The sequence below is a fragment of the Camelus bactrianus genome, chromosome 10 (genome assembly GCF_048773025.1).
Source record: "Camelus bactrianus isolate YW-2024 breed Bactrian camel chromosome 10, ASM4877302v1, whole genome shotgun sequence".
NCBI classification, from domain to species: domain Eukaryota; kingdom Metazoa; phylum Chordata; class Mammalia; order Artiodactyla; family Camelidae; genus Camelus; species Camelus bactrianus.
Window position 1 is genome coordinate 15,419,315 of NC_133548.1, and position 22,870 is coordinate 15,442,184.

Genomic DNA, 22,870 nt, shown 5'->3' on the forward strand with positions numbered 1-22,870 from the left:
TCGACTTTGCCTCCTCCAGTGATGGAGCCACTGCAGCCTCCACCTTGTCACTGGGCCGAGAAGCCTCTGCTAGGACCAGGACCAAGGCTCCTCTAGCCACAGAAAGCTGGCATTTAACCTTACGGAGCATGGGAAGTTGCTTGCTGCGGGAATGAATGCTGCTTCTCTCTCACCAGTCCCTGCTGACGACAAACAAGGTTGAACCGGGGCGGTGGATGACAGCTGCCCCTGTGACTTCTGGACAGACCCTCTGCCTGTGCCTTCCCCTGCAGGGCCTCGTTCCCTGCCAGCCACTCCATGGCAGAGCCTGGTGATGGTGGGCCTGGCTCAGTACAGAGCAGCACCTCAAGTCCTGAACCCCTGCTTAAGAGCAAAGGCTTTCCTCCTGCGGGAAAAGGAATGTCGGGCACCAGCCAGCACTGGGGCCAACGCTGGCGTGGTGGTAAGGTTGGCTGATGGGAGCCTGAGAGGCTTTGGGCAAGGCCGGGTGTGGGTTCAGGGAGTCTGAGCTGGGGTCTTCCCCACTCAGGCCAGGTCTGCCTGGAGCCATGCAAGCAGCTGGGGAGGGAAGAGGGGTTTGGACTGTACGGCCACTATCTATCTGGTCTTTCCCCTTCCTCAACCTCTGCCCCTTTGCCTTGTGAACAGGCCACACACTCCTGCTAGTTTCTAGCCAGACGGGCGGCCCCTTAGGTTCTAAGAGGCCCCTGTGTTAGCTGTGTCTCACCTCCTCCCTTCCCTGGCTGCTTTCCCCCAAGTGCCTCTGAGAAGCCACACCCAGGTCCTGGGCAGGGGGATGAAGGTACCAAGCCTTCAGGTGGTCACCGCTCAGGGCCCACAACCTGCTGTCTCCTAACAAGTGTTGCCCAGCACTTGTCGTGTGGCGAGCTCTGGGCCTTGTGCTGTGTGTTCAGAAGGGAGTCAGGCCCTGTTCCTTGCCCTTGCTCTCACGACTGGTGGAGGAGACATGTGTGAGTGCACTGGTGCGCCAGGTTGCTGCAGCAAGAGGAAGTGTGTACACAGGCAGACCTTAGGTGAGTGGGGGGTGGAGTGCCTGCTGCCTGGAGTAACCGGAGGACACACTGGTCAGGGAACCTTCCATTCAAGCAGGCTTTTTCAACTGGTATATCTTCATTCATTTTTGACAGGCAAACGGAATGGAGGCTGTGTGAGCAAAAACAGCACTCATGGTGTCGTGGTGGCGTGAAGCCACTGCTAGGGCGGTAGGGAGTCAGGGCAGGAGCCAAGGGGATGGTGTTGAAGGGGAAGGTCAGGGCCATATCCAACAGGCCACTGCATACCAGGCAAGAAACAGACCTGCCTCTAGGAGGCGGTGGGAAGGGGACCTGTTTCAAACCTCATCCTAGCAGCCTGGTGTAGGGTGGCCTGTGGGCAGAGGTGGAGGGTGGGAGCAGGACGCTGTGAGTGGGGCTGAATTAAGACAATGGCAGAGGGGACAGAGGTTTCAGGGTAACCCAGCCAGGCCTCGGGGACTGGTTGTGGATAGAGAAGAAGAGGATGGCATCTCAGAGGCAAGGAGAGTGAAGAGGAGGGTTTTGGAGTTCAGCAGAGCCAGAGCATCTGGAACTTGTGGTTCCCAGCAGGGGTGAAACTTCGTGGGGACAGGATGCTAAGGCAGGTTTGTGGGAGACAGCTGGGTTCAGGACATAGAGAGATGGCTGGTGAGAAGTCAGGTTGTGGCTTCTGAAGTAAGCCAGGTCCATGAGGGGCTGGACATGAGCCAGAGGGTCCCAAGGCCTTGCATCAGGCCTGTGAAGAGACTGGTCCCCAGCCTATGGTAAAGCTGCACCGATTGATTCAACAATTATTTACTGAGTGCCCACCAGGCGTCAAGTACTGGGGATCCTGTAGTCCCTGCCCTTGGGAAGCTTACATTCTAGGGGTTGGGCCCAGGCTTTGCCACCTAACTTGAAATCCCTCTGTCAGCCTCAGGGGTAGTGGCAGGGCCTGTGGAATCCCCAGGGCCAGGAGGGTCTAAGCTGCGGGGAGCAAAGAAAGTGGAGAAGGCTCTGAGAGTGGGCTCTGTGCGCTGGCACCTCTGAGTGGCTGGGGGCTGAGTGACCCGCTCAGGGCTCTTCAGCTGGCAGGACTCTCCTGGGACTACTGAGGTGAGGAGGGGGAGATGGGGTGTTGTGGGAGCAGGAGGAGAGGAGGCGGCTCTGGCTGGTGAGGAGTCAGTGCGTGTGGGCTCTGCTCAGGGCCTACTGTGTGCCAGTCCCTGGGCACGTTATGTACCTTACCTCACAGATGAGGAAAGTGAGGCCCACAGAGATAAGGTGGCACGTCCGCCTAGCAAGAGGCAGGGTCAGGATTTGAACTGAGATCTGACTCCAAAGGCCTGTGCCCTTAACCAGTGACACAAGACATGGTTTGGCACCTGTTGGCCCACAGCCTCAGTAAAGTCAAGCACACCTCAGCGTGGAGGTGGGGGCCTTGGGGGGAGCTGGTGCTGAGCGGAGCCATGGAACGCACGCCCTTTGTGAGGTGGCCCTGGGAGCTGCAGCAGGTTCCGTCCTTCTGTGGGGGGAAGGCAGGCAGAAGCTGGGATCAGGGACCCGAGTAGAAAATGGTTCTCGCCATGCTGGGGGCGCTGTACCCCAGGGTGGGGCTGAGCCTCTTCCTCCTCTACCTCAGCCTGGCGGCTGCGCTCCTTAGCCTCCAGCCGCTGAGGTAACTCCTGGGGGCACAGGGTCAGGGCTCAGCAGGGCTGGGAGCCTGGGAGGTGAGGGTTTGCGGTGCTGCCCTTCCCCGGCGTCAGGTCTCACCCAGTCCCCCACTCGGGGCTGATCCCCGCTTTGCGGCCAGGGCTGAGCACCCCAACATCTCCTACAGGCCTCAGCAATCTGTCCCCGAGGAATTTTCAGCCCCACTGGAACTCTCGCAGCCACTCTCCGGCCTGATGGATGGTAGTATCTCTCATCCCTCCCCTACCCCGTCCTCTCCCCTCGCTCCTCCCTGATGGGGGAGATGTGTTTTAGGAGCGGGCACCCAGGTCCAGCCTCAGGGTCTTCTCATCCCAAACAGCATCTATTCAGGGAAGACTTCAGTGGACTCAAAACAGATTCTCCCTCCCACTCATGCCCTCTTCTCTCTCTTTAGACTACGGGGTTCGACCCAAGCACCCATGGCCACGAGGGCCTCAACCCCTCCTCTCCCGGGCCCAGCAGCGCAAGCGGGATGGGCCAGACATGGCTGAGTATTACTATGATGCACACCTGTGATGGGAACCCCTTATAAAGCTATTCTGTGCAGCAAAAGCTTGGACTTTTCTGGGACGGAAATGAGCTGCATGAGGGAGGGGGGGTCCAAGTAGATACACCCACTGCAGTCCCGACAGGAAATGGCACTTTAATAGTTATGGCCAGGGTGACAGGACCAAAATGAGGCTACAACCGAAGCAGCCAAGAGGCCCCAGCTAGCCTGGGCCGGGGTGGAAAGCCTCCTTTTCCTGCCAGGGTGGGCCCTGCTGTGGCTCTCTCCTTCCCTGTGAGGCTCCACGCCTGCCAGGGGCCAGCATGCCAGTGAGGTGGGAGGTGGGAGCCATCCAGAGACCACACAAGTGACAGAGCTGGGAACAGGGACTGCACCTCCATCTGCTGCCATTTTCTTACTGCTAAGTCCTCGGGAGGTGGCTGGGCTCAGCCTGAGCTCAGGGCCCTTGGGTTGGGGTTGGGCATTGGGGGCAGGGGGTGGGTGGGCACTTGCAGGTGGCACAGGCTTCGTCAGGGCAGGAGCCAATGCCCAGAGGCCCTGGCAGGGGAAGTGAGGCCCAAGATGAGACAGAACCCTCTGCCCCTAGGATGGGCACCCTTCCTGGCCAGAGGCTTGATACCTCCCCCAGCCCTGCTCCCTCCCAATCCCCGGGCAGCCTGTTCAGTCCTCCATAGATGAATCTAATCCCATATATTACAATAAACTGCATTTGCTTCTCCCCATAACCCCTGCCCTCCCCCACCCTCAGCCAGCAGCCCCCCACATCCCCATCCTCTGGTGGTGGCGGGTACCCCTCCTCAAGCAGTGCCACATCCTGTCAGCAGCCAGCTGTCCTGGCACTGGCCTGAGGGCCCGGGGGGTGCAGAGGGCAGAGCAGCGCTGTTACTCCAGGTAGATGTCCTCTGTGGGGCAGGTGTACTCCACAAACTGCTTGTAGAATTGCTGGAACGCTCTCCTAGGAGGCAGGCAGACACACAGGGATGACTGGGGAGGAACCGGGATCTCAACCCAGGGTTTTCAAACTGGAGCCTCGGGGTCCCTGGATGGGGCTCCGCTGCTCCCAGGGGGAGCTGCTCGGCTCTTTTCTCTGCACATGGTGTTTTCTGAGAGACTTTAGCTGAAGAAAGGGCCCAGCAGCTAAGAAGTTCGGACCTCACGACCACCCAAGCCCTCTCTCCAGGCCACGGCCGTGACCTGCAGCCAGTGCGCAGAGCTGTGAGGAGGACTGAGGGATGCTACGGGGCATGAGGAGCGTGCTCCAGGTCTGAGCCTGGGGCTGGCTGCAGGGCTGGGCACTTGGCGGGACACACACATACCCCACGGATTCTGCCAGGGCTTTGGTGGATTCTTCAGACACAAAGACGTGGCAGGCAAACCGGTGGTCAGCAGGGTGCTTGGTGATGAACCCAAAGTACCTGTGAGAAGACAGCAGTCAGTCTGGGTGGGACAGGACCCCTCCCACACACACATGTATCCACGCCTGACCTTAAGTGGCCCCTTAACCCCACCCCACGTCTCGACCTCTTTTCTGTCTTGTTCTTACTTGTTGTTCTTTGGATGGTATCCGCAGAAAGAGATGTTTTTTAACTGGAAAAAGTGGCTACATTTATTCCCCTAGAGGAGGAGAAGAGAAGGGGGTGGTCATCACCCTGTGGGGGCACAGGCTGGAGATGTGGAGGGAGAGCTGGGGGCCGGGCCGGACAGTCACCTTGGCCTCCTGGGAGTCATCAGCCTTCACACCTATCTTCACACCCCGCACGCTGATCTCTAGGACGCAGCTGGAGGGCGGGTTAAAGTGCACGGTGAGCCGGCGGGTGGTGGCAATCTGTGGGTAAGGGACCAGAACGTCAGGCGCTAGAAGTCTCTCTCCCCACAAAGAGGAGGTGGGGCTGGGGTGGGCACCCACCCAAGTGGAGCAGGGAACAGGTACCTTTTGCATAGCGGCACAGAGGACGTCATTGCCCTTGTGATAGGGAACCTGGACTGAGCCCAGAAACTTCACGCGGAACTGGTCCACCCAGTCACTGTTTTTGGTCAGGGCTGGAAAGCAAGCACAGTGTGAGGAGCGGCAGACCCAGCAGAGGGCGCCACCACCCACAGATGTCCCAACTGGGCTGGGCCTCACTTTTCTCAGCTGTAAAATGGACCTGAAGTCACCTCTGCCTGGTTGAGATCTAGAGCACAGGTTGACCCAACAGCAAGCTGGGGCGGGTAGACGTGGGGCCCAGTTGCACCAGGTAAGGGGAGGAACACTACCTGCCATATGTTCAGGCTCCTTGGTGACCTCGATGGCGTAGTAGGCAGGAAAGATGCCCCGGGCACCCGTGCGCATGTTGTAGGCCTCATACCAGTAGTCCTCAGCCTGCAACTCCACCAGCAGGGGGTCATCCACTTCCAGCTCAAGTTCATCTTCATGTCGAGGCACAAACCTGTCCCCAACCAGGGAACGTGAGGAATTCACCACCTGGAGGGGCCTCTCCAGCCAGCCATCCACCCCTCACCTGCTCTGGGGTCAGGGAGCTGCATTGGCATCACTGGTTGAATAAACATTTGTAAAGCATTTCATGTGCCTGTCACAATGCTAGTTCCCGGGGGGAGACCCAGGTCAATCAGACATGCATCTGCCATCGAGGAACTCATGGCTGAGGGAGCAAGTGACTAGGGCCACTGAGACACCATGAGAGGTCATGGGAAGCAAGTATTTCTGCATGGAAGGAAGTGAGGGGGTAGGTTTTGTGTGTGGTCAGGCATCTCTGTTGGGTGCCCTCTTGCCCCGGCCAGATTAGGTGCTCAGTCCTGGACTCTGGCAGCACCCAGCCACTGTGTCACCATACTCTGAGTTACTAGAGGGTGGACACAGGCCCCCTGGAGCTAAGTAGTAGGGGTTGGGTTTAGGCCATGTGGGGAAGGCAGAGGCAGGCAGGGTGTGGCCCCAGTTGCCACCTGGCCAACGCAGCCCCGGGCTCTTACCTGAATATGGCCCGGTGGGTCTGCTCTTGCTCCTCCCCGTTGATGACACAGGAGAAGAGCCCGAAGGACTCTGCACCTGCAGGTGAGGGGCACGGGCTAGAGGAGGATGGCCCCTCTGGTCAAGGTTTGGGGGCAGGTAGACAGCACTCAGTCCTAACGCCCTGAACCAGATGGCCCGAGGCCACCTTCCAGGAACACCCTCATGGTGGCTCTCCCCACCCAGGTCCCCCCGCAGCTCCCCACTGCTGACTCACTGGAGGAGCGAGAGCGGCCACTCATGAAGACGTTCAGGAACTTCTTAGAGAAGTGGACATCGGGTTCATCAGGCGTGGAGTCCTCGGAGATGCAAGCAGGGGGCCGAGGCCGGGGGGCCTCCTCGTATTCCTCCCCAATGGCCGACTCATAGGGGGAGGAGGCAGAGGCGCAGTTGTCATAGACAGTGGCCGAGTCACTCTCGTCACTGTAGTCGCCGAAGCATGGCCGCAGGCTCACCAGCTCCAGCTGGGCGTGCTCATCCACCACCAGCGTATACTTGACCGAGTCGTAGGACAGGGCGCTGGTGTCCGAGCTCAGCGAGGCCCGTGGAGGTGGCGGCGGCTCGCCCAGGCTTCCCAGCCATCCTCCACCTGGGGGCTCAGCCCGCTCTGGGGATGACAAGCAGTCGAAGCCCTCGTCCTCCTCGCTAATGGAGGGGTGCGGCCGCCCTGCTGCTGAGGGGTAGGCGGCCGGGTCTGGATCAGAGCTGACCGACATTCGGCTCTCCGCTGGCGGCAGGAAGGCAGAGGTGGGCTCTGCAGGGTCTGGGGGTCTCTGCACTGGTGTCAGGTAGATCTCCTCGGTGGCCTCCAGCCGCACATCTGCCTGGTAGTGGATGCGGTCTCGATGCGAGTGGCCCCGGCCACCAGGCGGGGCAGCAGGGGGACCACTGGGAGGCGCCATCTGGGTGGCAGCACTTCGGCGGCAAGGGCTGTCGGTAGAGGTGCCTCGATCCTTGGTGGGAGCAGGGCTGCTCTGGGGTGGCAGCTCATCGCTCAGACAGATGTGTTCATGTGGCGGTGTCTGCTCCCCTGGAGAGCAGGCCGGTCACTGCTGAAGGCAGGTGCCCTCACCCCTGACTCCCAGGCTACCTGCTCCCTCCACTCAGAATGTGGACACAGAAACCAAGATAAAGCCTGCCTGGCAATAGGCCCACGGCAGGCTCTGGGGCCAGGCCTCTCTCTCGCGCCACAGCTGACCTCAGGGGGGCCTGCTCAGGCCTGCGGGACAGGCAATTCACCTCTACTCTGCAAGCCAGAGATTGTTGGGTCTGCCGTCTGCAGTGGGGACTGAGTCAGGTCCAGGTGAGGGAAAGGATCCCGACTTACCTGTCTTCAGGGGTGAGGATGATCGCGACACCCGATCCTGCCAACTGTGCTTCTTGCCCAGAGAGTTATTATTCAATGTGTCCTGTGCAGGGAACAAAAGGCCCTGTGACAGAAGCGGTCAACAGTGCCCGGCACAGGGAGGCCCTGGCCCTGCCCCCATCAGCCATCCCTAGGCCATTTGCTGCTCCCCCCGCCCCCTACCACTTGCCAAGGGCCTCACCCCCAGCTCTCTGGAGCCGTCAGGAGGGGTGACAAGTTACAGCCCTCCCAGCCAGGCCTACTGGCTTTAGACAGCCCATCCTGTCAGCTCAGGGAAGCTGGCCAACCCTCAGGGAGATGCTCTTATCAGCCTCAACAAAGGTGGTGACTGCCAGCTTGTGTGGTGGTGAGTGGGGGAGGGAGTGAGGGGAGGAACAAGAGCCATCTAGGGACAGAGCCAGACCCCAGTCTCAAATATGGAGCATTTATAGGGAAGATGCTCATTTCCAGCCCATGTGCCCTGGAGTTTAGGAAGCTATGGCCTAGGGAAGGGGCACGGACATTCTAGTAGAGCTGAAAAAAGCAGGATGAAGGGTCTCCCCAGCAGCTGGCCTCAGGGAATGGGGTGAATCATCCAAATAACAAATCCAGAACATGGTTCTCCCACCCGCTAGGAGCACATGACTGAGAAATGACAGATGTTGTCAGAGGTCCTTCTTCCTGGATATCCAGGATGCCCACCCCACATTCTTAGTCTCCTGGGACCCCTTTCCACAGTGCCTACATACAAGGCTCTCTACACACAACTTAGGTCACCCTCCCCTGGCAACACCCTCACAGGCTCTCACATTCATGAGTTGGGCTGCCAAAATCTACCCCGGGTGATCCTGGGAAAGGGATCAATCCTTTCCCTGCAGCCCCTGCACCCTCCACCAACAGCCCCACCTCCCTGAGCTGCTCCTCTGTACTTCTCCAGACTGGGCCTGGAAGACAAAGGGCCACAGCCGGCTCTCCCTGACCGTATTCAACCTTCCTTGGCATCCAGCCACCCAGCCCAGGGGCCCTAGGCCCCCAACTCAGCCAAGTAGCTCCGCCTCCCATTTCTCTTCCCTGCCTTCTCGGAATTCCCAGCTGCCCACATTTCAAACTGGCTTCAGCTCCCCATCCCCAACTCTTCACAATATCCCATGACTTTCCCCACCCAACCACTTCAGATGCCCTTTTCTGCAGGCCCTGCTTGTGCTCCACCTTCACCAGGAACCCCATACACTAAAGGGGAAACTCTGACACAGCCTGATGTTCCAAGTCCTAAACTCTTGCAACCCTTCAAACTCCTGTTCTCTTAATCCCCCACTTCTCTTTTTACCCAGATCCGTCCACCGTCCCTCTCAGCCCCTTCACTACTTCAACCTCTCCTGTCAAGGCTCCAAACCCAGCCAGCCTGACTCGGGCCCTCTCATTTAGGACAGATCCTACTTGCCCTCCACGACCACCTCCCCAGGGACCTCCACTTTAGGAAGCCCTGGAAGGTCTTACCAGGCGGGGGATTTCTCCCCGCTCTGGACGGGCATGTCCCTCTCTCGAAGCCCCTTCCGCTCCCCGTCCCTACCGCGCCCCTGCCCGCAACACCCCTCGGGCGTGCCCCAGGGCGCCGCCCCCTCAGCCCCGCCTCCACGCCACTGGCACCTCACCTGAGACCGCGGCACCTGCGGGAAGAGGTTGAGCGTGGTAGGCCTCTTGGGCCGGTAAGTGTCCCCGCCGCCCGGGCCCTGGCCCTGGCCCTGGCCGCGGGGCGCCGTCTCCTGGCGGAGCTCGGCCTCGGGAGGCCCCGGTGCCGACCGACGCGCCGCGCGTTCCTCCTCGTCTTCCTCTTCGTCGTCCTCGGCTCCAGGAGTGTCCCCCGCCGCGTCGATCAGGTCCATCTGCAGCATCTCGGCCTGCAGCCTGCTCCCCCCGCCGCCGCTGCCGCCGCCGCCGCCGCCGCCCCCAGACAGCAGCCCGGCGCGTGGGGGCTGCGCGGCGCGGACGGAGGGGTGTCAGGGGGCGGGGCTGGGGCGGGGCCGAGTCCGCCACGCACCGCCCCCTGCGTGGGTGAGTCCATTCCACGGCCTCAAAGCGGGGGGGGGGTGCGGTGGAGAGGAAGCGGTACGAGAGCCCAACGAGAGGGGGCCGCGCCCTCCTCCGCCACCGCGAGGGTGCGTGAAGCCGTCTCCTCCCCACGTCAGTCGGTGTGTTTCACAGTCCACACCTTCCCTCCCCAAGGTCCCCTCCTTCCCGATTCTTTGCACCCTCCCGTTCCCTTGGCAACGGCAGTGACCTCACCCGGGTAGTAAGCCGAGCCCAGAGTGAGGTCACCACTGTTGCCATGGGGATGCAGGGTAGCCAAGGAGTTCTGGGCCCCATAGGGGATGGGGGCATAGTTAGTATCTGAAGGGGGCAAAGTGAGGAAAACTGAAGAAGCAGCCTCAACCAGGCAAGAAATAACAGGAGGGCCGCAGTGCGGACAGGAGGACCTGAGCGTAGCCGGAAGAGGGATGCTGAGGAGGAGGAGCAAGAAAGGGGCACCTGGAAGAGACACTGGCATCCCCACCCTCCCCTGTCTACAGGCCAAGGCCCCTCCAACCAGAGATTTTCTCTCAGGCTAGCCTAACTTGTACAATTCAGAGCCCCGTTCTAGTCCCAGCTCTGCCATTAACTCCTTGGCACCTTGGACAGATCCCCTGACTCTCCAATTCCCTCACCAGCTAACTGCCTCCCAGCTTCCCAAAGAGGTGAGGACTGACTGGCAAGAGTATGTGAAAGCCTTCTGGAGCTTGTCTAAGGCCCCACAGGGTACACCCCGAGCTAGTACTGCCTCAGGGTCCTGCTGTTGCAAGGACCACCTTCTCCAAGGCTCTGCTTTGTGCAAGTCCGGGGAGAGGGCAGAGTGGGAGTCTGGAACAAGTGTTATGACCTTTGAGAAGCCATTTTAGTCTAGAACAAGTGGCCTCTGCCTCCATCCCTTCCTGGCCTAGCCAGAGGGTGGAGGTTTGGGGGTACAGGTACTATAAGGTTAGCCTCACTCCTTGGTTTCCTCTTGCCTGGCAAGAGATTACAGACTCTCTAGGGGCAAAAGGAGGTCAACACAGAGGCACCACTGCAGCTCTCTTTTGCTAACCATTCTTCCAACACTATCTCTACTTGGGCCACTCGCCCTCCTGGGGGCTGAGAGAAGCTCAGGGCTCTGCAAGCTAGCCTTGTGCTTCCCTTCCATCTCCTGGCTAGCAGGCCCCTTTTCCTGTTCTAAAAAGACATCAGGGGATCCCTATCTGACCAAGGCTCCCCAGATGCTGGGGACGTCCTGGCAGGATTCATAACTTTGGGAGCCAACAGAGCCATCTGTCCTGACAAAACCATAGGGCCCAAAGCAGCAGCAATGCGGGATTAACCTTCCAGAGGGACTTTTAGGATTGCAGGCCAGAGAGGGACTGTGAGGCTGTGTGGTGTGTCTGGTGCAATGGTAGCCAAGGGAGTGCCTTGGCTCTTTTTTCCTGCCCCAAAGCACTGCAGATTCCACCAGACTCCACCCTGCTCTGCCTCAGGCCCTCTGCCAAGGCTGCTTTAGAAAGGATTTAGAATAGTCTGAGTCTTCCCTTAATCCTGGCCCTAATTGCTGCTGTCCTAGACCTCAAGACTTCCTGCCCTCTCCCTTCTTGTGGGCAGCTGAAGAAGCTGCCTCTTGCCTTAAAAATACAACACAGTACAATACAATTAAAAATCTGAGAATTCAAAATATGCCAACCATTGTACTGGATGTTTCCTACATGTTATTTCATTTAGTAAGGGCGCCACACAGACTGAAAGCCCCTCTAGACACAAGGATGCCCTCACTCCTGTCCCTGTTCATCCTGCCAACCCACTCAGGGGCTCCTGAGAGCCCATCCTTACCCGTAAGGACAGAGTGTCTTTGCACTGCAGGCTGATGCCACACTCATCGGTGATCTCAGAGAGGTCTTCATCTTCAAACTCTTCCAGGCTGATGTCATGGGTGAGCCTGATGGGGACAGGAAGCCAAAGTTACCATTCAGGGAACTGCTGGCAGTGGGCTGAGGCCCCCTGATGCCTTCCTAGTACCTCTCTGAGGGGGCAGCCCCTCGAAGGCAGTCCCCAGAGAATGGGACCTGGGTTCTACTTGCACCAGTGCAAGGGGAACCTAACAGGCAGTGAAAGAGTTCTGGGCTGGGGTCAAAAGCCAGGCTGCCTGGGATGGCAGTGGAAGGGGAGGCTCTGGGTTATTCCAGCTCTTCCCAGCTGGGAGTTGTCCATCCTGCTGCCAACCAGGGGGCCTGCCTAGAAGGCCCAGCTGGTCAGAGCCTTAGCTCTGCCAGAGGAATGGCTCCCAGGGTCAAGACAGATGCCAAGGCCAGGTCACCCATGGAGGAGGCAGAGAGTTGTGAAGAGACTCCAACAGATGCCTGGAGTGGGGCCTCCCTGTGCAGTCCCTGCAGGGACAAAACCCAAGGTGCTGGCAGAGGCCCCGCCCCAGCCTCAGAGGAACACTCCATGTCCCCAGCCCAGGAAGTGTCCCGCCTCATGAGCCCTGGGAGCAAGTAAAGGAGAATCTGGTGTCAAAGGAGTTTCAGCCTGTCTAGGAGAGACAGTGCCTCCATCCTATGTTCTTGGCCTCATCAATTCAAACACAGAATCCTCTTGCCCAGCATATGGACCCTGAACAGGAGGCTGCACGGCTCGGGTCAGGGAAGGCTGGAAGTGTGCTGAGCTTAGGAGCCAGACCAAAGCACTTCAGTATCAAACTCTAACTGGTTATAGAAAACCTTTCCCTCCCAAGTCAGCCCTGCCCCAGCCACTGCAGTGCCTGCTGGTCCCCTCACCTGCTCAGCCCCAGCCCCCAGTACCGTGCCTGATTTGGTATGGGTGGGACATTTGGGAGAATTCTGAGTCTTTTCCTCAATAAGATTAGGAGATTGAGGTATAGAGCAAAGGAGACCCACTAGTCCAAGGTCACACAGTAGAGGTGACCTAGGAGGCCCACATCTCCAGGCTCTTACCTCAACCAGACCAGAGACCCAGAGCTCAATGGAGCTGCCCCAGAACTCCCCCACTCCCCCACTGGTCCCCACACCCCTACCAGTGCTCCCACTGATCCTCCAACCAGCTGTCATTGTCTGGGCTCGAATCCATCTTCAGCACCAGCTGCATGGAGAGCCCTGCCCGGCTCGGGGGCTGCAGGGCCCCAGGGCCACCGGCTCATGCCCAGAAGGGTGGGGGGGCCAGGGCTTGGGGCAGGGCTGGGGCCTCGGGCCTCCACCGCCTGGGCCTGCCTTTCTGCGTCCTGCCCACTGCAGAAGCCTGGGGAGCTCATTAAAAATAGATGGGAGAGGAGGCAGCGGCTGCCGCCGACCCGGGCCCCAGCCCCAGCTCTTCCCGGCCAGCCCTCAGCTGCAGGCAGCTTCCTCCCCGGGCCCTTTGCGCTGCCGCTGCCGATGCCGCCTCCCCCGCGGGATCAGGTTACCGCAATCAATGCCACCGGCTCCACCTGCCCTTCCAATGCCCCTGTCGGGGGCTGGGGTGACCCCCCTCCCTGGCCCAGGCTTGTAAACAGATGGCAGAAATCTGGGATGTTTGCCCCTCAAAGCCAGACCCGATCTGTTTTAAAGGGCCAGCACCACAATTAGGGTTCCTGGTGGTGAGATGGGGGGGGGCTTCCGGAATTCTCCACAAATGGATGCCCCACCCACACAGCTACTCCCTCAGCCCCTACACCTCATCAGGGAGGCTTCCGTGGGCCCAGGTGGCCTCCAGACAGTGCTGACTTGGGTGGGTCTGGGCTGCCTCTAGTGCCCACCTGGGTGCAGACAGAACCCTGCCCCTGTGCCTTCCACAGGGCTCCGTCCTTCAGCACCCACCCAGGGTTAAGGGCAGACTATGTGCAGAGCTCTCGGCGCAGGGTGGGAAGGGCCGCCTGGAAGGTAAACCTCCTGCCACTTGGGGATGGCAAAAGCAGAAACTGGAAGGCCCCCACAGTGAGGGATTCTGCCCAGGGTGAGGGGCTGGATGGACAAGGTGCTCTTTAAGGCCTCTTCTGACCTGGACCCCAAGGGTGGTAGGGTCCCAGGGCTGGGGGAGGGCATGGTGTGGAAGTAGGGATAGGCTGGGGAGGACAGCTCCACCCAGAAGCCAGAGTATTCCTGCTCAGTCTGGCTGGTGCAGGACAGCATCTTTGGGATCTTGGGATCTTTGGCACAGCATACTTTCCTGGGATGGGAACCCAGTGACGGACACTAAGCAAATGGTCAGTACACACTGGCTTCCTGGACAATCACAGAGAAGGTACCCTGGGACTCAGCTAGCATCAGGCAGCTGCAGGACACTGGGTGTCTGACCCAGAGGTGCCTTCAAACATCTCCTGCTCTGCCAGTGACCCCTGCACACATCTGTGTCTCTGCCTCATTGTCCAGCCCTGGTCTAGCTTCTGCCCCTACAGTCCCAGACCTCCCCTCTGGCCTGCCTGCCTGTCTCCCCAAGCCCACACCACTCCACGCTACCCACCACTATCAGGCAGAGCTGCCGAAAAGACAACCCTTCTGCCCCCCACTCAAAACCTCCAAGGTTCCTTGCTAATGGCCAACTCATTGATCTGGCATTCAAGGTCTGCAGCTCTGTGTGTGACTGCCTGGCTCTGCCATCTGCCTTGCCACTGTCTAACCCAGTGCTTGGATGGAGCACATGGCAGGCTCTCAACCTCTGCTGGCTGGTAGAAAGCCCAGTTAAGCCTGCTCCTCCAGGAAGCCTGCCTGGCCTCTTGTGCTAGTGCCTTACAGCCCTCTAGGCAACACTCACAGGTCACCTATCTTTCCCCTCACTTGTGGCTGGTGTCACCATCCGCGTGGATGCCAGGCAGTGTGGTGAGGCAGACAGGATGAGGCTTGCATCAGACAGCACACCCCTCACCCCATACCAAGCAGCTCCAAACTGAGATGCAGCTCATACACCCTCTCCCTGCCCTGCACCTAGCAGGTGATAAATAAAGGTCCCCTCCCTCCCAGCACGGTCTGGAGGGCAGAGCTGGTGAGGGCACCTTGCATACACTAGGCACTCAATGCATGCCCGCTGGATGTCTGTCAAGGACAGTCTCAGCCTCCACCAGGAATTCTCAAACCCAAGTGTTCGAGGAAGACCTGGGCTGGAGCTGCTCAGCTCACCTCTACACCCTCAGCATCACCCAATATTCCCGCTTCCTGGACAGCAGGTCTGGAGGCAGGCAGGGACAGAGTATCAGCCTCTACAGAGGAGGGTGTGAGGTTAGCTGAGGGCAATGGCGGAAAGAACGCTAGGCTGGGGCTCAAAGCCTGCACTTGATCGCTGGCTCTTTAATCTTGCTGTTTTCTCATAAGCCAAACAAGATGGTAGAATGGCCACCACAACAGGTTTGGAGGTGGGAAGCCTGAGATAAAATCGTGACTCCACTGATGAGGAGTGGCCACTTTGTCTCCTGAGCAGCTGCTGGGCCAGGGATACAAACCTTCTTTATGCTCTACATCTCCCTTTATCCTTACTCCAGCCTTGGAAGACGGTTTTATTCTGCCCATTTTACAGATAAGGAATACTAAGGCTGAGTCATTGGATGCCAAAGGTCTTGGGTTTCCCCACATATAAAATCAGGCCACCCATACCTGCCCACCCACTACCTGCCCACCCACCTCAAGGATGCTGGGAAGGATTAACCGAGGGGACTGTTTGTGAACTGTAAGGGTGCTGTGAGGAGGCCATGACCAAGGATCAAGGGGACGAACTGGTCACGGAATCCCCGTTGCACCCTGACCCTGCCCTTTCTTCCCACTGCTTCAGGCACCAGATGATCAGGATCTCTCAGCCGAATCCCTGGGAGACCTGTTGTGGGGGGAAAGCTAAACAGGCCCTTGGTCCCTCCAAGTTCAAGGAGGGCAACTGTGAGGAGGAAGAAGGAAAAGATGGAGGGGAGGAGGGAGGAAGGAGGCGGACAAGGAAGGAAAGAAGGAAGAAAGGAAAGAAGGAAGGAAGGAAGGAAGGGAGCAGGTTCCCTCCTGAAGTCACCAATCCACTTTCCCCATGGAAACCTGAGCGTGAGCACCAGGAGGCCACCTCATGCTGAATCACACGACCCTCCACAGGTCAGGTCAGCAGCCCTTGCCTCTAGATCCAGAGCCCCAGCAGCTTCCCCATGGAGACGGCCACAGCTGATCCTTCAGACTTGCTTGCCCATTCAGTGAGATGGTTCCTGAGGTCTCATCTATGTTAACATTTGGTGACTCCATGTCATGGGTTTGGTCTCTCCAGACCTCCCTGACCTTTGGAGTCTATCTTTATATTCCAGGCCCTTTCTTCTATGTTAACCTCATCCCCGCCCACTCCAGTGCCCCAGTCCTTTCTTCTGGCCAAGCCGGGTCCTCACCACATTCAGAACATGCCATCCTCCTGGCTCCCACTTCCCGAGCAGAGATCTACTGAATGGACAGACAAGCCTCTGTGTTCTGATGTTTATGTCACGGCCCTTTCCCTTGCCCTGTGCTGTCCCATCTCCCTGTTAGCCTCGTTCCAACCTTTCTAATTTGCTGTTTCAGCCCAGTAGTGGGCTGAGTTAGAAGTGCATGCGGAGTAAGGGTTACGTGGGAAAGTGCCGAAGCTTCTGCTGAGCAAGGCCAAATCTGAGCCAGGCATCTGGCTGCCCAGAGGCTGTTTCTGTCTTCCTGCTCCTGGTTCTCCTGGAGTGATATCAGGATGCCAGCTGAATGACCCTGGGTCCTGGCCATGGTGTCCCATGGCCCCTCTCGTGATTGAGGCACCTGCCGCCGCTGTCTGAGTGCCGCTGTCTGAGTGCCGAGCAGAGCTGCCTGGGGGCTCTCACGACGCGCCTGCTCTAGTCTAAGCAGGCTCCCCGCTTCCCTCGGGCTCCCCTACAGGCCAGCAAAACTCACATCTGAAATGCATATCTGGTCTCGTCACCCCTCCCCAGCTCAGAATCCTAACAGCTTCCCAGCCCTTAGGGAAAGTGGCCAAAATTCTCACTTGTGGTCTGAAGGCTCAGCAGAGCCTCCCCTCCCCTCTGGCCTGTGTCATTGTCCCCCACCTCCCACCCTTCAGCTCTCTAGGCTCCTGCCCTGCTGGCTCCCTTAACAAAGTCTTCTCTGACCTCCCGGATCAAGCCAAAGAGCCCTGCTACTGGCTGAGTCCCTCTTGCTGGTAGGCCTGGATCTCTGTAATTTTATTTTTGGGCTTGGAGACCAGGGGTGGGCTGGCTGCCCTTAGAGGCCATCGGTCTGTGAGGGCAGGATCGTGTCTTGGCCAACAAGGTGTGATGCCCGATACGACAGGTACTGAATAAACGCTGTTGAAGAATAAGCCACTGCTGTCCCCAGATCTTTCTAGATCTTCCCCTTGGAAATCTCAGTTCCCTTTTCAAGTCAACTTCCTGTGTCCAACCCCCTCCCCAAACCCCGTGCCCACGTCAGAATCTGGGATAGGATGTGGAGGCCTCTGGTAAGGTGGAGTAGGGGCCAGCCAGGCCCAGCCTCATCCTCAGAGCCTCTCTCCATCCCACCCCCAGCTCTGGGTGGACCCTGCGGTCAGGCTGGGTTTGCTCTCTGGTCTGGAATTCCCTTCTCAACCATGTCCACACTGGGTTCATCTTCACTGAAAACCCAACCTAAGAAACAAGCCCCAAGAGACATCCCCCTGCTTGGGGTTACAATGCATCTGATCCGTTTAAACCCCTCGGTGCTGATATGGAGCAAGAACTCTGGGATCTGGTGACGCGACTTTTGGGAAACAACCCCCCAAAAAACAATCTCACCCCTGGAAAAACCTTTAGACACAAAGATGTGTGTCCTCGTAACAGCAAACAATGGAAAACAACTGCAGAGCCCAGCGTCAGGGGCCCTTGGGCGGATGGAGGGAGAATCACACAGCCTTTGGGATGAACATTATAAAGTCTGTGTATTAATGTGAAAAATGGCAACTAATACAATGAGCAGAAGACAGAATGTATGACCCTATGGCTCCACATGACGAATCACACCCAGGAAGAAACACCGACAGAAGCACAGCTGTGAGACGCGGTAGGATCCGGACGTCTTCTGTCCTCTGCTCCCCCGGACAGACCTTCCGCACTGGGTCAACATCATCCCCGCAGCCACCTCCCAGGCCTAGTTCTGGGCTGGCCTGCCCCTCATGGAGCTGGGTTTCCTGAGGGCAGGCTCTGACTCCCCATCCACACTCAACTCCACGTATAAAGCCCACAGACACGAAATAAATGCCTATTAGAGGAAGTGCTGGTTGACCCAGGCCCTGGGAGCTCCATGAGTGCCCTGCATGCGTTTCTGGTGCTGAGTGAGGCCAGGCCCACCGCCAACACTCCTAGGGATTTTCTGAATGATTCCAAGAGCTGGGCCTGCAGACAAAGATGGTGCCCCAGGAGGGCAAGGGCTCCTGGATTGGGGATGGGGCCAGGGACCCAATCTGTGGGATCCACTGGGGCCCCAAGGATCCAGAGACCAACTTCAGGGCTCTGACATCCAGGAACTGGTGTTGAAATCCTGCCTTGGCCCCACTGGGTTGTGTGAGGCAAGTCCATGTTTGTTTGGTCTGCACACTGCCGGTCCACTGGGGCTGGCTGGGCGTGCTGCTCTGGGGCTGGGGCAGGGCAACTCGCATGACAGCTTTCCATCCCTTTTCCCCTCACCAGAATGCTGGCCCCACCCTTCACTCTATGTCCCTGAGTATGACGTTCCTGGAGGCATCAGTAGTCATTGCTCATTTTCTCAGCTGAGACTCCCAGGGTCTTTGGCCCCAGCCCCATCCTCTCCTCTGAGCTCTGGACCCAAAACCAGTTGCCCACTTGAACCCTCCAAATGGGCCCCCAGTGATCACCAACCTCCAGTTCAGCAGGTCTCCAAGTGACTCCACCACCCCGCCCACCCAAGCTCTCATCACCCATAGGGCACCCCCTCCCCAGGTGCCCAGCCCCATCCCGGACTCCTGTCTCTCCTCTCCCCTCATACCAGATCCTCAGAAGTGGGCTAATCTACCCTCTTAATCCTCCTCATATCCTCCCCATTCCTCCTTCTCACCCACAGGATGGCCAGTCTCCCAGGGGTCTCCCTGCCTCCCTGTCCACTTGCTACCCAGCCGCCCAAGACACCTGCCTGATGCCCCCAGACCCCTGCTTGCTCCCCCTGCTTGCAGGTGGCCAGGCCAGGGTCCCAGCATGGACTCTGAGCTCCTGCAGGCCCCGCTCTCCATAACTGTGCCAGCCTGGGCATCACACCCCTGCCTCCAGCCCTCCTCCCAGTCCGCTCCCTCCTTCCTCACTCCTCTTCCTCTTGGGTAACACTCACTCGCCTGCCAGCCCTAAGCTGAGCTGACCCTTCCCACCGTCACTGAGCCTGGGCTCCTCCAGGCCCTGACCTGAGCCACCAGCACACCTACCACCTGTCTGGTAAGGCCTTGTCTGTCTGTCTGACTCCCTTCTACACTGCTGCCTGCACAACAGCCAGGCCCATGTCTGGGCCTCTGGAGTGTCTCTCACTCAGTGAGCCTGGCAGTGTGCAAATACTTGTTGAGTGAATGAAGGAAACGCTGAGTGTACAGAACCTTGTGAAGAGATAAGTAAGGAGGTCTCTTGGCTGTTGGTGGCCTCATCTCTCATCCCCCAGGCAGCACGGGGGTAAGAATACCACCACCCTCCAAGGAGTCCTGAGTCCTGGGTGCTGGCCCAGCTCTGCAGTAACTTGCCATGTGTTCTCGGGAAGACACACACCCTCTCTGGACTCCTCATAAGTAAAAGGGGGAGGGGATGGATGAGCAGATTTCTAAGGCTCAATGATTGAAAAAAAAAAGCCCTATGTGGAATGGCCATCATTAAAAAGTCCACAAAGAATAAATGCTGGAGAGGGTGGGGAGAAAAGGGAACCCTCCTACATTGGTGGAGGGAATGTGAATTGGTGCAGCCACTATGGAGGTTCCTTAAAAAAACTAAAACTAGAGTTACTATATGATCCAGTAATCCCACTCCTGGGCATATATCTGGAGAAAAATGTAATTCGAAAAGACACATGTACCCCAATAGTCACAGCAGCACTATTTACAACAGCCCAGACATGGAAGCAACCTAAGTGTCCATCGATAGATGACTGGATAAAGAAGACATGGTATGTATACACAATGGAATACTACTCGGCTATAAAGAAGAATAAAACAATGCCATTCACAGCAACATGGATGGACCTAGAGATTACGATACTAAGTGAAGTAAGTCAAAGACAATACCATATGATATCACTTACATGTGGAATCTAAAAAAATGATATAAGTGAACTAATTTGCAAAACAGAAAGAGATTCACAGACATAGAAAGCAAACTTCTGGTTACCAAAGGGGAAGAGCAGGGAAGGATAAATTAGGAGTTTGGGATTAGCAGATACAAAGTACTATATATAAATTAGATAAGCAACAAGGCACAGGGAACTACATTCAATGTCTTCTGATCCGTAGTCAGACGCGTTATCCATTGCACCACTGGCCCCATACTTACATTCAGTATCTTGTAATAATCTATAATGATATATATATGTGTATGTGTGTATATATATGTGTGTGTGTGTATATATGTGTGTGTGCTGTACACTGGAAACTAACACAACATTGTAAATCAACTATTCATTAGAGAAAAAAGAGAAACCAGTTTTGTGTGAAACCAGCTCTTGAAACATTCAACATGTGTTGTCTCTTCCAAGTCTTAAGACCAGCCTCACAGAGAAGAAACAGAGACTCGGGGGCTCAGCCCCCACTCTCGGGGAGCACAGCTAAGAGGGCCAAGCCAGTACTCAAACTCAGGCCAGCTGGGTCCATGACTCCTCTGGAGGCACAAGAGAGCAGTGCCCACCCAGGGTTAAACAGAGTCAAGCTAAGAACTCTGAGAGGCGGGACAGGAAAATGGCAGTGGGGGCGGCTGGAGCAGGTGGGGCAGGCCCTCTGGGGCCGGAGACACTGCTCTTATTATTCCCACATGCGGGCCTCCTATCTGCAGCCAGGCCATGGTGTCCTGGAGGGCCAGCCCACGCCTCAACCTGGGCACACTGCCACCCTCGCCCACTGGGCCCAGAACTGGACACATTCACTGGCTCGCCCACCTCAGCTCCTCTCACAAAGGGGTCTATGATAACCAGGGTGGGATGGAAAGCATCATCACCTAGGGGTGGGGAAGCAGGTGGGGGAGGCCAAGCTGTTCTCTGGGCAGAGGCAGGGCCTGGAGGTAGAATGGAAGGAACACGCAGACCCGGGCTGCAGTGCAACCTCCCGGTCTGACTCCCTCAGGGTCCGCGGGCAAGCCACCCCGCCTTCCTGAACCTCAGTCTCGTCATCTATAAAATGGGCACGTCGATGCCGATGCCCAGGGTGGCTGTGAGGGTTACGTGAGGCAGCACAGGGAAAATGCTTTGAGCATAACGAGCTGTCTAAACGCCCACTGGTGTGGAGGGCTGCCACTTGTTGAGCCCTGACTTGATGCACATTAAGGAATCAATATTAATTAGCTCACCTAACAGATGAGACTCAGAAAGACAAAGAGCTGCCCAGGTCACACAGCTAGAAAGTGGTGGAGCTGGGACTTGAACCCAGGTCAGTCTAAGTTTGATGCTCTTCCACGGCAGAGGGGCCTCCCAGAAAGAAGGCAGCGTTTGCGTGCCACAAGCATGTGTTGTGTCCGGTGGAGTCCGTCTCAGACCTCAGCCCATTACTCTGAGGCACTAACCACAAAGGCCCCGGCCCTTGAGCCTTCAGGCTTAGCCTCCATCTGGTCCCCTCCCTCTGGTCTTTCCAGCTCAGCTCAGGACCCTGGGGGAACTTTCCAGTTCTGATGATGCCATTAGAGATCCCCAGGGGTCCTTGCCCACCTGGGTAGCCAGCAACCCCTTGGCCAGAAAAGGGGCTGGCGCCAGAGCCCAGCTGGGGCCTGGCTGGGGTGAGGGCCCCAGAAGAGAGGAAAGCGCCAGCTCATTAGATGGGAGAAACAATGGGGAATGTCTAGGCCTCTTTCTCCCAGGCCCTGGGGCAGTAACACCCTCCTCTTCTTCAACTGGGGCCAGAATTATGAGGGATATTCATCCCTTCCCCCACCAACACTCGCTGCCACTTCTTTGAAATCCCCCTCCCAACTGCCTAACACCAGATAAGAGGCAGGGAGAGGGGTGAAGGGGAACCCTCGGATTAGGGTCCTTACCCCAGCAGGGACCACCTCCCCACCACCTCAAGCTCCAGGGCTCTCCAAACCAGACTCCCTCTCCCACAGCCAAGCCTACGATCTCGTGGTTGAGGCTAAGCCTTCTGCACCTGCGCACACCTGACCAGGTCAGTGCTTTCCCAAATCCAGAGGTCCTGGCCATGCCAGGCCTGGGAGTTAGGCCCCTGTGGCCAGGCAGAGCTGAGGAGGGGCCTACGACTCCTTTTAGTACCCAGATTGTCGGTTGCCCCAAGAAACTGGGACCCGTGGGGCACCCCAGGCTGCTCCCATGTCTACTCAGAAGCCTTCTGACTGGGCACAGGCAAAGCTCCAGAATTCCTGCTTCCTCCGAGATCTCAACACAGACCCCAGGCCCCGCCGCAGCCCCAAAGTCAGGCAGAAGGTGGCCTCCGAGCCCCCTCCTCCAATTCCAGCTCAGAATCTGCCTAGGACATGGAATGGCGGAGGCAGCAGTACTGATGTGCAGCGGCCATCAGTCCGGACTTCAGGCTGAGGGGGTTCTGAGAGCTCCGTCTCGGGAATAGATCCCACCCCCACGCCGCCCTCTAGTTCCGGGGTCTGGTTGTATACTGGAGCCAGGGGTAGTCCGGGCAGATCTATCTGGGCTGAAGGGCGAGACGCGGCGGCCGGGAATTCTCACCTGAAATTGGGCGGCGACGCGATGTGCAGCCCCAGGAACGGGGAGGCGGCAGGCGGGGACGCGGCCCCCCCGCCCAGGCCGCCGCTCTCTCGCTCCGCCATTCTCCCGCACAGCCCTGGCCATCCGGGCGGAGCGCGGTGCGGAGGCGGCGGCGAAGGCGGCGGCGGCGGAGGGGAAGGAGGCGGGGGCGCGGCGAGAGGCCGCAGCTGCGGGGCTGGGGCTGGGGCGGGAGAGGCCGGCGCACCTGCGCAGGGCAGGGCGCGGCTCCGGACCGCGCACCGCTCTCGGGACTGGCGCTAGCGCCACCGCGCGCGCCCCCGGGCTCTTGCCGGGGTCTCGTGTGCCCCGCCCCCGTCCCGCCTCCGGGCCCGCGAGCCCCGCCCCTCCTGCGCTCTCCAAGGTGCTGAA

The 22,870-nt window shown here is 58.2% G+C and overlaps 2 protein-coding genes across 3 annotated transcripts; one reads left to right on the plus strand and one right to left on the minus strand.

Moving 5' to 3' along the window:
- Nucleotides 1-43: 43 nt before the first annotated feature.
- FREY1 (Frey regulator of sperm-oocyte fusion 1) lies at nt 44-3,369 on the plus strand. The gene is made up of 3 exons (XM_010964627.3): nt 44-2,691; nt 2,854-2,927; nt 3,121-3,369. Exons 1-3 carry the CDS (start codon nt 2,588-2,590, stop codon nt 3,240-3,242), a joined length of 300 nt encoding a protein of 99 aa, XP_010962929.1. The 5' UTR covers nt 44-2,587; the 3' UTR covers nt 3,243-3,369.
- Nucleotides 3,354-22,773, minus strand: MAPK8IP1 (mitogen-activated protein kinase 8 interacting protein 1). 2 transcript variants are annotated; one of them, XM_074372111.1, is made up of 12 exons: nt 22,463-22,773; nt 11,475-11,580; nt 9,239-9,559; nt 7,569-7,650; nt 6,459-7,271; nt 6,205-6,280; nt 5,491-5,663; nt 5,165-5,274; nt 4,943-5,059; nt 4,778-4,848; nt 4,551-4,649; nt 3,354-4,189 (listed from the first exon to the last, which is right to left on the minus strand). In XM_074372111.1, the coding sequence occupies exons 1-12, from the start codon at nt 22,561-22,563 to the stop codon at nt 4,117-4,119; spliced, it is 2,142 nt and encodes a 713-aa protein (XP_074228212.1). In that variant the 5' UTR covers nt 22,564-22,773; the 3' UTR covers nt 3,354-4,116. The 2 variants fall into 2 exon arrangements, with proteins under 2 accessions (XP_074228212.1, XP_074228213.1); XM_074372112.1 differs by lacking the exon at nt 22,463-22,773 and adding an exon at nt 12,676-12,863.
- Between the last annotated feature and the right edge of the window lie 97 nt (nt 22,774-22,870).

Excerpts from the sequence above, each read along its gene's own strand:
- FREY1 (XM_010964627.3), top strand. The coding sequence starts at position 2,588 with ATGGTTCTCGCCATGCTGGGGGCGCTGTACCCCAGGGTGGGGCTGAGC. Across the intron at positions 2,692-2,853 it reads CTTAGCCTCCAGCCGCTGAG|GCCTCAGCAATCTGTCCCCG; the intron begins GTAACTCCTGGG and ends CATCTCCTACAG. Across the intron at positions 2,928-3,120 it reads ACTCTCCGGCCTGATGGATG|ACTACGGGGTTCGACCCAAG; the intron begins GTAGTATCTCTC and ends CTCTCTCTTTAG.
- MAPK8IP1 (XM_074372111.1), bottom strand. The coding sequence starts at position 22,563 with ATGGCGGAGCGAGAGAGCGGCGGCCTGGGCGGGGGGGCCGCGTCCCCG. Across the intron at positions 5,060-5,164 it reads TCTGTGCCGCTATGCAAAAG|ATTGCCACCACCCGCCGGCT; the intron begins GTACCTGTTCCC and ends CCTTACCCACAG. Across the intron at positions 4,190-4,550 it reads GCCCTGGCAGAATCCGTGGG|GAGAGCGTTCCAGCAATTCT; the intron begins GTATGTGTGTGT and ends CCTGCCTCCTAG.